This window comes from Falco peregrinus, chromosome 9 (assembly GCF_023634155.1).
Source record: "Falco peregrinus isolate bFalPer1 chromosome 9, bFalPer1.pri, whole genome shotgun sequence".
Classification (NCBI taxonomy): domain Eukaryota; kingdom Metazoa; phylum Chordata; class Aves; order Falconiformes; family Falconidae; genus Falco; species Falco peregrinus.
In genome coordinates, this window is record NC_073729.1 from 34,908,835 (window position 1) to 34,921,846 (window position 13,012).

The window sequence follows — 13,012 nt, forward strand, 5'->3', positions numbered from 1 at the left end:
GCACCGCCTGAACCAGCTGCCATAGCAACTGCTATTAAAGAAGGAATTAGAGCGTTCTTCACGGAAGTAGGAAAACTCGCAGTCAATAAGCATAAGGGTGGGATGCAAAGCAAATAAAGGATGATAAATAATAGCCAGTGGGAATAAAATGCAGAACTGGATGAGAAGCAGGGCCATTTGCACAGGTATATGCGCTCTTGAGTTGTGGAGCTGCCTATAAATACACTAAGATACCTAACTCCAACCTCATTAACAAGCATTTTAGATACAGTTGATCCTGCCTTGGGGCAGGAGGTGGATTACATGACCTCCTGAGGCCCTCTCAACCTCTATTTTCCATGATTCTAGGAGGAAGAAATCTACACCAGCTAAGCTAAGCTGGCCCAAATCCAGAAAGACAGGAATTTAAATCTGGAGGGAAAAAAAAATAATAAATAGATTTAATCTACTTTTCAAGTTCTCCTTGACCAGGAGAAGGGACAGAAAGCAGAGCTGCAACCGCAGCTCACAGCCAGGTTCTTCCTGTCCGGAAACACGTTTGCAACTGCATCAGGGTAAAGCAGCCCCATGAGGTTTAGCCCTGCAAGAAGGCTTCACCTCCAAAATCACTCATTTCCCCACCAATACTGATTTGCAAAGAGTTAGACGCTTAGCTGCAGAACTGTGCTTTTTGTTATGGGTTGTTTTGGGGTTGAATATGGTGGGGTTTATTTTTGACGAAATACACTTAAGAACAGAATGATGCTGCAGAACGTGAGGTACCAGCGATTCTCAGGAGTGATCAGGCTAACATCTTACGTCGTTTTGGCAGAACTGAGTTAGATATCACAACAGAGCACTGCAGCAAGACAGAGCCTTGGCTATCGGAGGTCACGGCCAAGGTGGGAAGACAGACGATATTTCACTCTGAGTTGCTGCTGCTTATTACGCAGAAGATACCAGAGGTCCCTGACGGAGCTGCTATTTACGCTCTCTGGTTTCTTGTTATTGGAGTGGGACAAAACACACAGTTAATCGGAGCGTAGGAAACAGCACACACCTGGAAGGCAGCCAGGCAGGCCACAAACACATTGCCTGCAGAAACCCCGTGTCACAGCCCCCCCGGAGCAAGGAGCTGGCTGGGCTGTAGCGTCAGCCCTTCCACACCGTTATCCCACAGAGCAGGCAGCCGGGCATGCTGCTTTCAGTGCTTGATCCGACCCATATCGATGGCCATCACTGCACTTCCATGCCTTGGTCCCCTTTGTGTGGATGGCAGACAACAATCCCCCCAGGGAAATGACAGGGACATCACAGGGCCAACCAAGCTGGCAAGTTACTGGCTAGAAAAAGCCACTAATGTATCAGCAGGTATTATCAGGCTCAGATGGGGACAAACCAAACAAGCAAGGCTTTGACATTTGACAGCCTAGAGTCATCAGAAAATAAACAGCCATCCAAGGCTGCCCCCATGTCAGCGGAGGCAGAGCAGCCAGGACAGGGAAGGGAAAGGTTAAACACCAGCGATTTAGTACTTGGTTGTATGCACAAACATCTCTGGGTACCTGGATGAATTAAGGTCCCATCGATAATCTGCCTTCGACTGACAAAAGTCCTGACGTTCCCAGCAAAGGTGGCCGTGGTGCCCTGAGCTCTCCCTGCTGTGATTTGGCCGGGCAGGGTTTGCAGAGCAGATGGTGACCTCACATATCCTACCTACTGCACCTCGCATGCACAGCCCCGAGAGTTTCAGCCTTTACTCCTCATTGCCCAGGTCTCTGTTGGAAAGGGAATACTCATGGCTGCATTAAGAAGCAACCGTCGGCAATACCAATAAACTGAAGAAATGCCCAGTTTCTATTTAGGGGTACATGCGGTCAAGGAGTTTCCCCTCCAAAACACACTGTAGCCAAATTTTAGAAGCTGATTAAAAGTGACTTAAGCCACTTCGAGTAAGAAACAAAAATCTGGGATTGGCAACAATCATTGACCAAACCCTGTTAGATTTAAAACACCTTGAATCCAAACAGACAATCCTTACTGGAGGGACAAGTAGTTTTAATCCAGTACTTATTCATTATCTTCTAATACTATTACCAGATACGTAAGAAATATTTCCAGTGGTATCAGAAATGGCGGAAGCTGGCACCCACATAAAAGCCAGAAACCGAAACGATGTGAAACCAACCCATTTCCATTACACAAGCCGAGGACGGGCGCTCTGCTGGAACAATGCACGAGTGGGAAGATGTGCCCATGGAGCTGGGGGCGGGGGGGCAGCCAGCCTGTAAAAGGCTTGGGGCCAGGGTGGTGGTGTTTAAGTTTTGATCAAAAAAATTCCAGCCAGCATCCCTACCTCACCGTTTCTTAGCAAGGACAGTCAAAGCATATTTGCACGCCCATGTTCAGTTCTTGTTTTAGTCAAGAAAAGCAATTGCTCACTGCATGGGGCGCAGGAAAGAGACCGCTTGTGCTACAAGCCTTGCTGTGAATAGAGAAACTCAAAAGATGCACAATTTCTGTTCTGCAGGCATGGCAAGAGTGTGTCTCAACTCACACATCTTCAAACAGCAAGCAGCGATGCTCAGTGCATGCAACCGCCAGTGACCCAAGAACAGACACCCTGATCCCTCTGAAAGGGATTAAGAAAAGGCTTGACCCACTGCAACCAAAGCTTTCCTGCAACACCTGGTGTCACATTTTATCAAATACATCCTGACGTTAAGGAAATATCTCATTTTGTTATTTAAATTTTTTTAAAGACGTGTTTCTGGTCCAACTTTTTTGTCTAAAGAATGGATTGGAAACAAAATGTGTAAGTTGACTCCAGATTTGGGGAAGGAGAGGGCCTCATCCCAGGAAAAGCAGAGATGGACTTCCAGCGTTAATTTTCAAACGGAAAAGTTGGCATTTCAAGCTGTTATGAAAATGGAAATTATCTTCCCACTTGATTGAAATTCCGTGAAGTCAGGAAGAAAAAAAAAGATTTACTTGTTATGACAACAGAGAAAGTTGCATATTCAATATTGCTCGTGCTCCCAGATGCCATCTAGTTAGCTGCCATATGCAAGCCACCCCGCACTGGCATCACATCCAGATTGCGTGAAAAAGCCAAGTTAAATGTGGCCAAATATGTGAATCTGCTTTTGGAAGACATACCAACCGCCATTAACAAAATTAACTAAATCCATCATTGCCAAGGGCTCCCACACGCAGCTTCCCAAAGACGATGGCTTTCATTTCCACACCTATGGAGTTTCAAACTCAAGAACCACCTTTGCTATTGAACAGAAACTTCATTTCTGACTTGAATCATTCCCCAAATACCCAGATACGCACTCAGACTATTGGCAATAAAAGAGATATTTTTTTCAGAGCCCTTCGAAGGGCATGAAACCCCGGAGAAAAATCTTCTCAGACAGATAAATGCACTTGCTCATAGACTTGGACACAGGAACCCCATGTAAAAAGCTTCAGGAGACTAATAATGTGGGTGGAAAATTAAGGCACCTCATAAAAGGTTTTCAGTAACAAGGGAACAGATCACATCAACTTGGAAAGGTTAAAGAAAGCAATTTATAGACACTAATTAGGGCCTCTTTTTAAAGTGCCTTTGCAAACGACAACGTTGGGTTTATTCCAGAAAGGTGCAAAGGGAGCGCAGCAGGAGCTGCCTGGGGATGGCTCCTAAAAGGGTTTACCACACTCATCATTATCGCACATTTACAGGAGATTTAAGGGTTGGCATGAAGGGAAACATGGGGGTGTATTTACATAAATAAGCTGTGCAATACTTACACCCTCCCCAGGGAAATATCCGTATCAGCACAGGACCCAGTGAGCCCCAACTTGCACCCACTGCTCTGCTAACAGGAACCATTTTGCTGGATGGCAAGTCCAAGATCATCAAATCTGAGTTGTCATTCACTTTCTGGCTCACCAGCCATAAGGATCTGCATGCTTACACTTCTGCAGAAACGCTGTTTTATGCAACACTCTGGATGTGACAAAGTTTTGCTTGCAGGATGCAGTGCCAGAAGGTGGGAGCTGAAGGACTTTGCAGCAGTGCTTCCCAGAGCCACGGCTGGGGGCCAGCGGGCGCCCGCGGAGAGGCAGCTCTCATCTGAGAGCCGGAGAAATCAGGGCACCTCCAGCACTGCTGGAAGGTGAATCAGTCCTTCAGGGGCTTTATTTCTCCGTTGGTTTGCTGAAGAGAACACAACTAAGGCAAACACCTCCAGCTTCTGCCACTGAAGCGGCAGCTCCCCCTGCAAACAGGCTGGGTGTGCAAAGGGGCTTCCAGGCAGCAAATGCCACACATCTGTACAGGCAGCCGCTTCATCCACCTCTGGGTTCTCTTTTGTTGATTTACAGAAGATCAGCTCCTCTCCCCGCACTCTGGGGCTGCTTTTATAGGAGCTCAGCGATGTAGAAAGACCTGGACATGACAGCCCTGCAGCAGCCGGGGCTGCCTTGGGGACGAGGTGCTGCCCCGGGAATGGCAGGACCAGCCTCTTCCCCACAGTTTCAGTCCATCTCCTTGCAGGGTGGCCTTGAAGGGCCATGGCCTTCAGCAGCCCTCACAATTTCTTTGCAATTAGTAGGGTAGCTTATAAAACATTGCTTTATTGCATTAATAAAGCAGCTGTCCTTCACAGCCATTAGAAGAGCCCAGAGGCTGTACACCGCACTGCTGCTCCCTGTAAGCTCTGTGTATGGACTGAGCTTACCTTTGCACCATCCCCCTGCACCCAGCTCAGATCACACCTAGAGCTGGGTAAGGGCTTGAACATATTTCCACTTAGAACAGCCATGGTGTGCGATGCCCCTCCACAGCGTGCCCTTCCCAGCTCCCGCACAGGGGAAAGCGGAGCGGGTCCACTGGGAATGCTCTGCTCTTGCCTTGGAGCTCACCCATTAACTGCCTGTAGATATTCTGTCTTGCCTAACCAAAGGTCCTGGCCAGCACAACGCAGCCCAGAGGGACCACTGCCCTTGGTCTGGGGTCGCTGCCCATCGCTACTTCTCCCCAGCGTGACTGTCCGCTCGCATCTGCCACCAGCGTGTCTGCAGCGTGCTCCCTACCCTGGTTTCAGCAGAGCTACAAAGGAGCTTTTAATAGCAGCTTGTTTGTTAAACCTGGGATATTTTGACAGATCTGCTGCAAAAGATGCAAGGAACAAGCAGGCAGGAGCTATCACCCCTTCGCTGCTCCTGCCCACGCCAGTGCTGATGCTCCCTGGGAGCTCTTGCCTTCAGTCCTGCTTCACCACCACGCTGAGAGCAGCAATTCTGCATCACACCCAGTCACCTGTGGACAAACCTGCATTTCTTTCTTACACAGGGAAGAAGTCCTTTTCTCCAAGGCTGTCACATTGGCAGAGACAGAGGCTAGGTGGGAACCAGGGTGGCTCAGCCCGGTGGCCGTGCCATCGATGGCAGAAGGAAACGGGGAGGAGGGAAGGTGCTGCGGATACCCGCGAGTGCACGGAGGCTGAGCAAAACGCTGATCTTTCAATTACATCTGGGCAAGGCACAGCAAAGGACAGTGAAGCCAGCACATCCAGGTCCTCAGGGACAGGGGGCTGCTCCCTGAAGAGCAGGGCAGGGTTTTGCACCCACTGACTCCACCCTACAGCACTCGCTCCACCGCCTCCAGCTCCGCTTTCTTTTCCCTGGTTTCATTGCACAGCATGCATAACTCCATCCTCTTTCCCATTCCAGGGGTGTGAATGTTAAAGATAAATACAGAAGTAGAGAAACGTAACAAAGAATGGAAACAGCACACCCTCTCAGAGGCAGCTCGGAGGTGACGCGTGCCAGCTGCGCCCCCAGCTCTCTAACCTTCCTCACGCTAACTTCTCAATGTCTTAATCATTTATGTTTCACCTCCCCCTCCACTTCCCACATGGAAACAAAAGATGATTCATACACCAAAATAATCACCCAGGACCTCCAAAAGCCCACAAATCCCCTCACTTTGGCCAAGGGTACTTAATAAGGAATTTTCCCAGTTTGGCATCTGGGTTTGACTCTGTCCCCTCCTCCCCTTTACACTGGTCCCACAGCACAGAGAGGGCAGAGCAGGGACGGGACCTGCCCACACACTATTTCTAGGGCTTAAATTAATTGACCACAAAACTTGAGGCATCTGAAAAATCCAGCTGCACAGGGGAAGCACCTGTGGCACCAGGGATGCTGCCCCTGCCCTCTCCGGTGGGCGGAGAGGTTGATTTTCCACCGAGCAGGGAAGTGCCTTTATCACATCTGGTGTGACCAGCATCACATCGAAAAGGGGCACCGACGGTTAAAGCCCATTACCTGGGTTTGCCTGCAGAAAGAGGCCAACACAATTACAGTACCGAGAGAGACCTGCAGCAATGGGTTTCCCTTACAGGAGGAAAAGAGCGAAGCCGTGAGCTGAAAGCTCAATCCCTCCACCCCCAACAGCAAAGTATTCATGTCCACAGGTGGTGCAAGACCATCATCCACAGGACCTCGGATGCCAGAACGCTAACGCCTCTGCCTGAACACACACCAGCCCTGCCTGCTCACTGCCATCGGGGTGCACCGCTACCCTCCACCAGTGCCAAGTTTGCAAACTCCTCCGCCATTTGCACATCTCTCACAAAATACAAAAATATTTGTAAGGCAGACAATGAAGCAGCTTTCCTTCCAACTGCCCAGACCCAAAGCCAGAAGGGGCAGAAGGCCATGCCTCCCTCAGACCCAATGGCCCCATCACACCCTCCGGCCCAAGCGCGGAGCAGAGGCACCGTCACCACACAAAGAGGAAGATGATGAAACGCTCGTTAGCCACCCCGGCGCTGTGACCTGTCACTTACAGGCGGGCAGCTGGGTACGAAACCCACAGCCATACCCTGCCAAGTACCTGCCAGCACAGGCAGAGGCGACACAAGTTAAATCTGTCATCTCAGGCGATGCCAACAGACGCTATTTCACAGCAGGGCTCTAGCTGGCTTCACTGTCAGGGCTCTCCTGGAAGACTACAACGGCTCAGAGTGAGAAACACAGGTTCACTGGAGCGAAGAGCTGGAAGCCACTGTTAAACGATTACAGCACGAAAGAAACAAATAAAAGCCTGCAGTTTCCAGGGCATTATCACAGGTCTGCTCTCCGAAGAGAGGCTACAGACTCACACAAAACCACAGACACACAGCAGGGCTTGGCAAACACCCAGGCAGGCATCACTGTCCACCACCAAAATGCTGCGTTTCCAAACGGGGGCAAAACACACACACAAGGACAAGTTACAGTGCAAAAAAAAGGCCTTCTCAGAAACAGGGACACGACTTTGAGGAGACTCCTCACAAGACAAGACAAGACAAGGTCCTTGCCTTCCACCCGCATACCAGGCAAGTATGTACTGCTTCTTGCAAAAGATGCTGGTAAGTAGAGCAACATTCACTAGCAGAGATGCTTAGGAAACCTGGCAAGTAGAGATGCATCTCCTTCACCTCTGCCGTGCCAAGGGATCAGGGAGATCACACTGATTTCGCTACCTGGCAGAGCAGCAACCCCAAAGGCTACTCCATGTCTCCTCCAAGAAATGTTTTCACTTCTCTGCAGAGAAGCGAGCTCTAGCTCCTCAGATTTTACGGATTTTCCCCTGTGCTGTGCTGAGGCTAACAGGGGTTGACTTTGAGACTTTTTCTTTTTTCTAACTCCCTTCAGATTTTGAAACAAAAGCAAAGCACTTTGATTCACTTTGAAATGGTACAATTACACCAGTTTCTGAACAATCTGCAGTTCTCTTCCATAGGAAGCATTAAGCAAAGCCATGCTTTTCAGTATTTTGAATAGGAAAAAAATTCATACATCCATGTAGCTCTCAATCATCCCCGCCTTGCAGGGAAACAGAAGAGATTTATACTGACATGTAAATCCCTGCGACAGACTTCTATAAGCCCACTAGAAGAGGCGCATCCAGCAGGCAAAGAAGTGTTTCACACCTGCTGTAAGTAGAAAGTGTGAAAAGAGATGAAAGCCGCCTCCCTTTCCCCAAATTCCAGTCACAACTCCTGCCCTATCCTGGCATTTGTGTGCCCACTCTAGATGTCAATCTAGGTGACACTGGTGTCACACAGTGCTTTGAGAACCCCATAGCTGTATCAGAGAGCAACACTCTACAGACCAACACCACCTCAAGGACAGTCCAGTCCACGGATGTCAACACAAATGCCTCTGCACACCACAGCGCTACATGGACCTCACACACACCAGACAAAAGAAACCGCCAAGTGCAAGTGCCGTACCTTCTTCCAAGTCGTTCCTCAGAGAAGCCTCCAGCAGCGCAACGCTGGCCTCAAAAGACACTTTCTTTCTGTTAACTGCGTTTCTCTTCTTTTCATGCTTCCGCTTCTTGTGCTGCATCTCCTTCTCATACTGTGCCCACTTCTTCAGCTGCTGAGCCCTCCGCTTCTGGGCTGCCCGCAGCCTCTCCAGCGTGGGCACCTTATCCAGCAGCTGCAGCTCTGTCAGGAGGTCCACATGGGCATCCATTGCTTCTGCTGAGAGAGGGGGAGCGAAGGATGTCCCAGCAGGAAACAATGTCCCACCACAGGTCCTCTGGATTGCAGCTACCTGCTGCTATACGAGCATCCTGAGGCCGAACTGGGAAGGGCCCATTGCAGTGTCCAACGAGAATATGGTGGAAACCTGAAATGAGGAGGAAAGTGTGAGGGATCAAGTCTCATCACCCTGTGCAGACAAACAACAAAGATCAGCCCACTGGAAAATGCGACAGGGAACACCTACCATATCAAAAGGCAGCTCACTCAACTGCACTTTAATCTCTCCATTGTTCTCACTAGCCTTTGTGGTTCCACCCTTCACCCACCCCCAACACCCAAGCAAAAACCTCTTGATAAAGCAGCAGTTTTACTGTACGATTCAGTCACATCTATAGTTCAAGGTAGCCCTCTCGTATGAGCAGAAGAAAGTCTTAATGAGCAAAGACCTTCCACGGTATTTGGTATCATTCCTCAGACAGCTCAGGACAGATTCAAGCACCGAGACTCATCCTTCCCTCCAGCTGGCCCCTTCCAGCGTAACCAGCACCCTTGTTAGAGGTGTCCCCAACACCGCAGCCGGGACTGTGCCGCACTGATGCACACCAGCAGCCGCCTCCCTGAAGCATTTCGGGCTGAGCAGCAAAGCACAGGGCAGAGGGGACCGCAGCTGCAGTGCCACAGCCCAGGGCAGCCCTGACACCAGACGAGGCCATCCCAGCAGAAACAACCCAGAAGCTGGAGATGCATAGGACTACCTGTCCAGTGCCCTGAGGCCAGGCAGGTTTTCCCAGAGAAGCTCTACTCACCAGCAGCAGCATCTGCACTCTTCTACTTCATCCATCAGCCCCTTCTCACCCCAGCCCTAGCTGAGGGCAGTCGGGTAGGATGTGGCTGCCAGGGAGGTATTACTGTATTACTAACACTTAAAACACCTCAGCGACTTAAAACCATGGGGTTTGTGTTCATTTCTCTCTTACTTCAGGTTTTTTCTTCACCACACACTATCTCATTCTGGTTTTGCTGTACGGGCTTCCACAAGCACAGCAACAAGAGCAGTTAAATCACAGCCCCAGACTCTCGATGTGACCACGACATCAGACCTCTGAGCAGTGCTACCTGCAGAGTGATCAACCGGGCAACCCATGGGCAGCCACGCAATCATCTGCTGCACAGGAGGAGGAAACATGTCCCAGATTTAAGGAGCAGTCCAACAGGGAAAGGTGTGTTTGAAATAAAGCCAATGTCACGAGCAAACTGAATGAGTCCTTTCCAAACAGACTGGCACGAAGCATGCTGAATGGCAAGGTGAGCGTGCCAAACCGAGGTATGCTGCAAATAACCACGTATGAGGTGAGAGCTCTTATGGTTCAGCCAACTTGAAGCGGGGAGGGGGGGGAAGTTGACGGGGAATAAGGGAGACTGTGGAGAGCTTAAGTATTCACAAGCACCTGAGAAAACTCCAACAGGGCAGCTGAAGCCATTCCTTGCTCAACTCTCCTGCTCCAAAACAGAGCAAGCAACAGTCTCCTAAGTGATGGATGCAAAGCCTCTGTGGGAAAAATAGCAGCAGAAGCAGCAGAAGAGAGGTAGCCAGAACCAGGTGAGAGACGTGGTGAGGATACCAAACCTTACCCCATTCCAGCCAAGCCAGGAAAAGCCACTGCTTGTCCCTCTTCAGAGGCGAAGCAGCCCAGTCAGGGAGGCATTACTCCGAGGAGCTGCAGGGAAACGTCCCTGCCACGCAGCACATCCACCACATCCCAGTGAGTTTTGCCAGGATGAGACAGCTGCTCCTTCCAAACACTGCTACAGACCTTCCACAGATGTTTGACCTTACCTATAAATATCTTGGCAGACTGACAGTGAGGCACATCATTTCCTCTGCAAGATAATTGGTTTGAGGACTAAAAACAAACAAACTCAGCCAGAGCATACAGGCAGGTCCTGGGCAGTCGCTTTATCCAGTAAATAGCCATCAGAAGGCCAAGGGCAGCTTCAGCAGCACCTGCAAACCTTATTTTGAGGGTTTCAGATAGACCTGAACAAGAAAACCCTTGTTCCATCCTGTAAGAACTTAACATTGCAAAATAAACACTTCAGTTCCACACAGGGACAAATCCAAACCCTTACAAACCTTTTCATAAGAGAGATACTACCCAGAAATTCAAACACTTGCCCAAAATGGAGAACATCAACGCATGGCTTTAGCACAGCACTGGAAAGCGTGCCACAGCTCCTCCATGGCACAGCTCCCCCTGACCCCTGCCCGCAGCCCCCACGAGCCGGGACTCACCACGGCCCCCAGAAACCCTGCCAACAAGAGCAGTGCAAATGCAGCCCACTTTGCAAAAAACTTTTTAATTTTGGGACAGACGCATTTTCCAGGCACAGGCGCTTGGCTGGAAAGCTCTTCACCACCTCTCCTGAACCCTGCTCCGCACAGCACGGCTCCTGCCCCTTGCAGGCATCCCGGGGAAGGTATCATTTTTGGCAATCGCTGCCCCAGTAACACAGGCTGCAGATCTGAAGCCCCGTTTACAATACCTCGAAGGAGGGGAGATAAGGGTAGGAAATGCCTCTCCGCATACCATGCACACTCCCACCCTGCTCCTTTTCCAGGCCACTTCTGCCATTGTTTGCTGAAAGATGAACAAATGTTTCCCAAAATACACCTGAAGTAGAAACGAGGACCTAATTCTGCCGGTTTATTAAAGCAAAGAAACTTTATTTCAGCATCTCCCTGTTTACCAAAAAAAAAAAAAGCTGGAAGCTTTCTTGGCGGTATTAGGACAGCACCTTGGAAAGAGCAACAGGACTTTGATTTGTAAGGTGAGGAGAAGCGCGGCTTGCTCTGCTTGCCACGTTTCAGCCTTCCCGCATGCACCTCGTCCTCCAGCAGCTCCTCTGCTCTCACAACAGAATGAAAGGGAGATTTGAGTGGCCTCCAGAGGAGACTGAAATGGAGAGGGGAGGTCCACGAACACCAAGAGACATCTTATGGACCTACCAGATGCCAGCACCTCCTCAAACCAACCAGCAAATTAACCTCTAAAGGAGCAGAGGGGTCACCCTGAGAAGTCTTCCTGAAAGGGACACAGCTCAGCTTCCCCCAGACAAGTCCTGGAGCACCCTCCAAAGACCCCAGAGCCTCAGAGAGACTTTGGCTCCATTACTCCAACCACCTGTTTCCCAATGACCTAGTTTCTTCCCTGTACCAAAAAACCAGCACATTGACTTCTCCTCACACAGACTGGTCAGTCTAACGACAGCACGGTTTTGGGCCCCAGCATTTGTTTACCTGCAAAGCGCCACAGAAGCTGGCTGTGTGGGTGTCTGTGGTTTGCAAGGCATCACATTTTGGTTTCTGTTTTATTTTAAAAAGGGGGGGTGGGGGGGGAAGTGCTGTCCCTCGTGTTTGACTGAGCAGTTTCCATGAGCTCAGCAGATCTGCCTGCCGCCATGCCAAGCGCATCCTGCCAGACATGCGGCCCCCGGCCCCGCAGGGACAGCAGGCGGCTATTTCGGGGGCCAAAAGGAAGGCAAGACACTCTCTATTGTATCCCGCTTGTGCCATCGCCGTCCTCTCGGCGCTGCAGCACAAAAGACCCGCTCCAACTGTGTCAAAGCTCACTCCCTACACAGGGCAGGCAAGCGCTGGCAACCACAATGGTTTCTTTTTAAAACAGTTTGCATTTCCTGTGTGTTTTGTCTTCGCGCAAGATCTATCTCGCTAAGCTCATAAGGACTGTCAGGGCATTGGTTACTCACTCACAATACAAGAAGAGACGGCGATTCTGTGAAGTCAGAGTTTAGTTGAGTCAGCAGCTGCAACAAGCTGCCTACCAGGTACCACCAGCCCCGCCCAGAGGGGTCCTTCATCTCCTGTACACACACTTCCCATTTCACCTTCGTGGGATGCAAGCACCAACCTCTAAGGACCAAACCGAGCGGGTTTGTTTTCCTGTTCCAGCACACACTCAAAGTTGGCCCCCTCAACCTTCCTACAAAGCATTCAACTTGCAGACACTTTGCTATAATGTTGCTGAGGTTGAAGCTGGATCCATTAAGACAGCCACGTCGCTGAGTGATGCTGGAGAGCCTCCTCATCTCCCCACCAGACGATGAAGCTGGAGCTAAGCCCTGCAAATCCTCCATCACATCTCCCCAAGGCACTACTTTAAGCACAGCATGACGGTGAAGCAGAACACAAACACTTACAGGAGTCCTTCACTTAAGTGTCATCAATTGATTTCAGTTTTATTCCACTTAAAAAAAAATAACACACAAACCATGGAAGAGCAACCCTCGAGTGGGACACCTTGCAATGAAATAGTTCGGCAAGTAGAGAATTCTTCTAAATCGTGCATCTTTCCAGCAAGGTAAAATTCAAGACCCAGGTAGTGAGCAGCCGCTTCCAAAGTCAAGGAGATTATTTTCATTCACTGGGTTGCTCGTGGGGAGGCACCCGCAGGATCGGGCCCAGCTGATTAGATGAAGTG

The 13,012-nt window shown here is 50.0% G+C and overlaps 1 protein-coding gene across 2 annotated transcripts in view; it reads right to left on the bottom strand.

Annotated features, from left to right (window-relative positions):
* The window catches only part of PPP1R16B (protein phosphatase 1 regulatory subunit 16B), a 60,707-nt gene that overhangs the window by 33,377 nt on the left and 14,318 nt on the right, over positions 1-13,012 (bottom strand). Inside the window, exons 1-2 of one of the 2 annotated variants that reach the window (XM_005235884.3) lie at positions 10,146-10,308; positions 8,256-8,658 (exon numbers count right to left, since the gene is read on the bottom strand). In XM_005235884.3, coding sequence (XP_005235941.1) covers positions 8,256-8,502 — 247 coding nt within the window. In that variant the 5' untranslated portion in view covers positions 8,503-8,658; positions 10,146-10,308. Of the gene's footprint in view, positions 1-8,255; positions 8,659-10,145; positions 10,309-13,012 lie in introns of those variants that run through there. The other variant, XM_055814365.1, reaches the window with a different exon arrangement.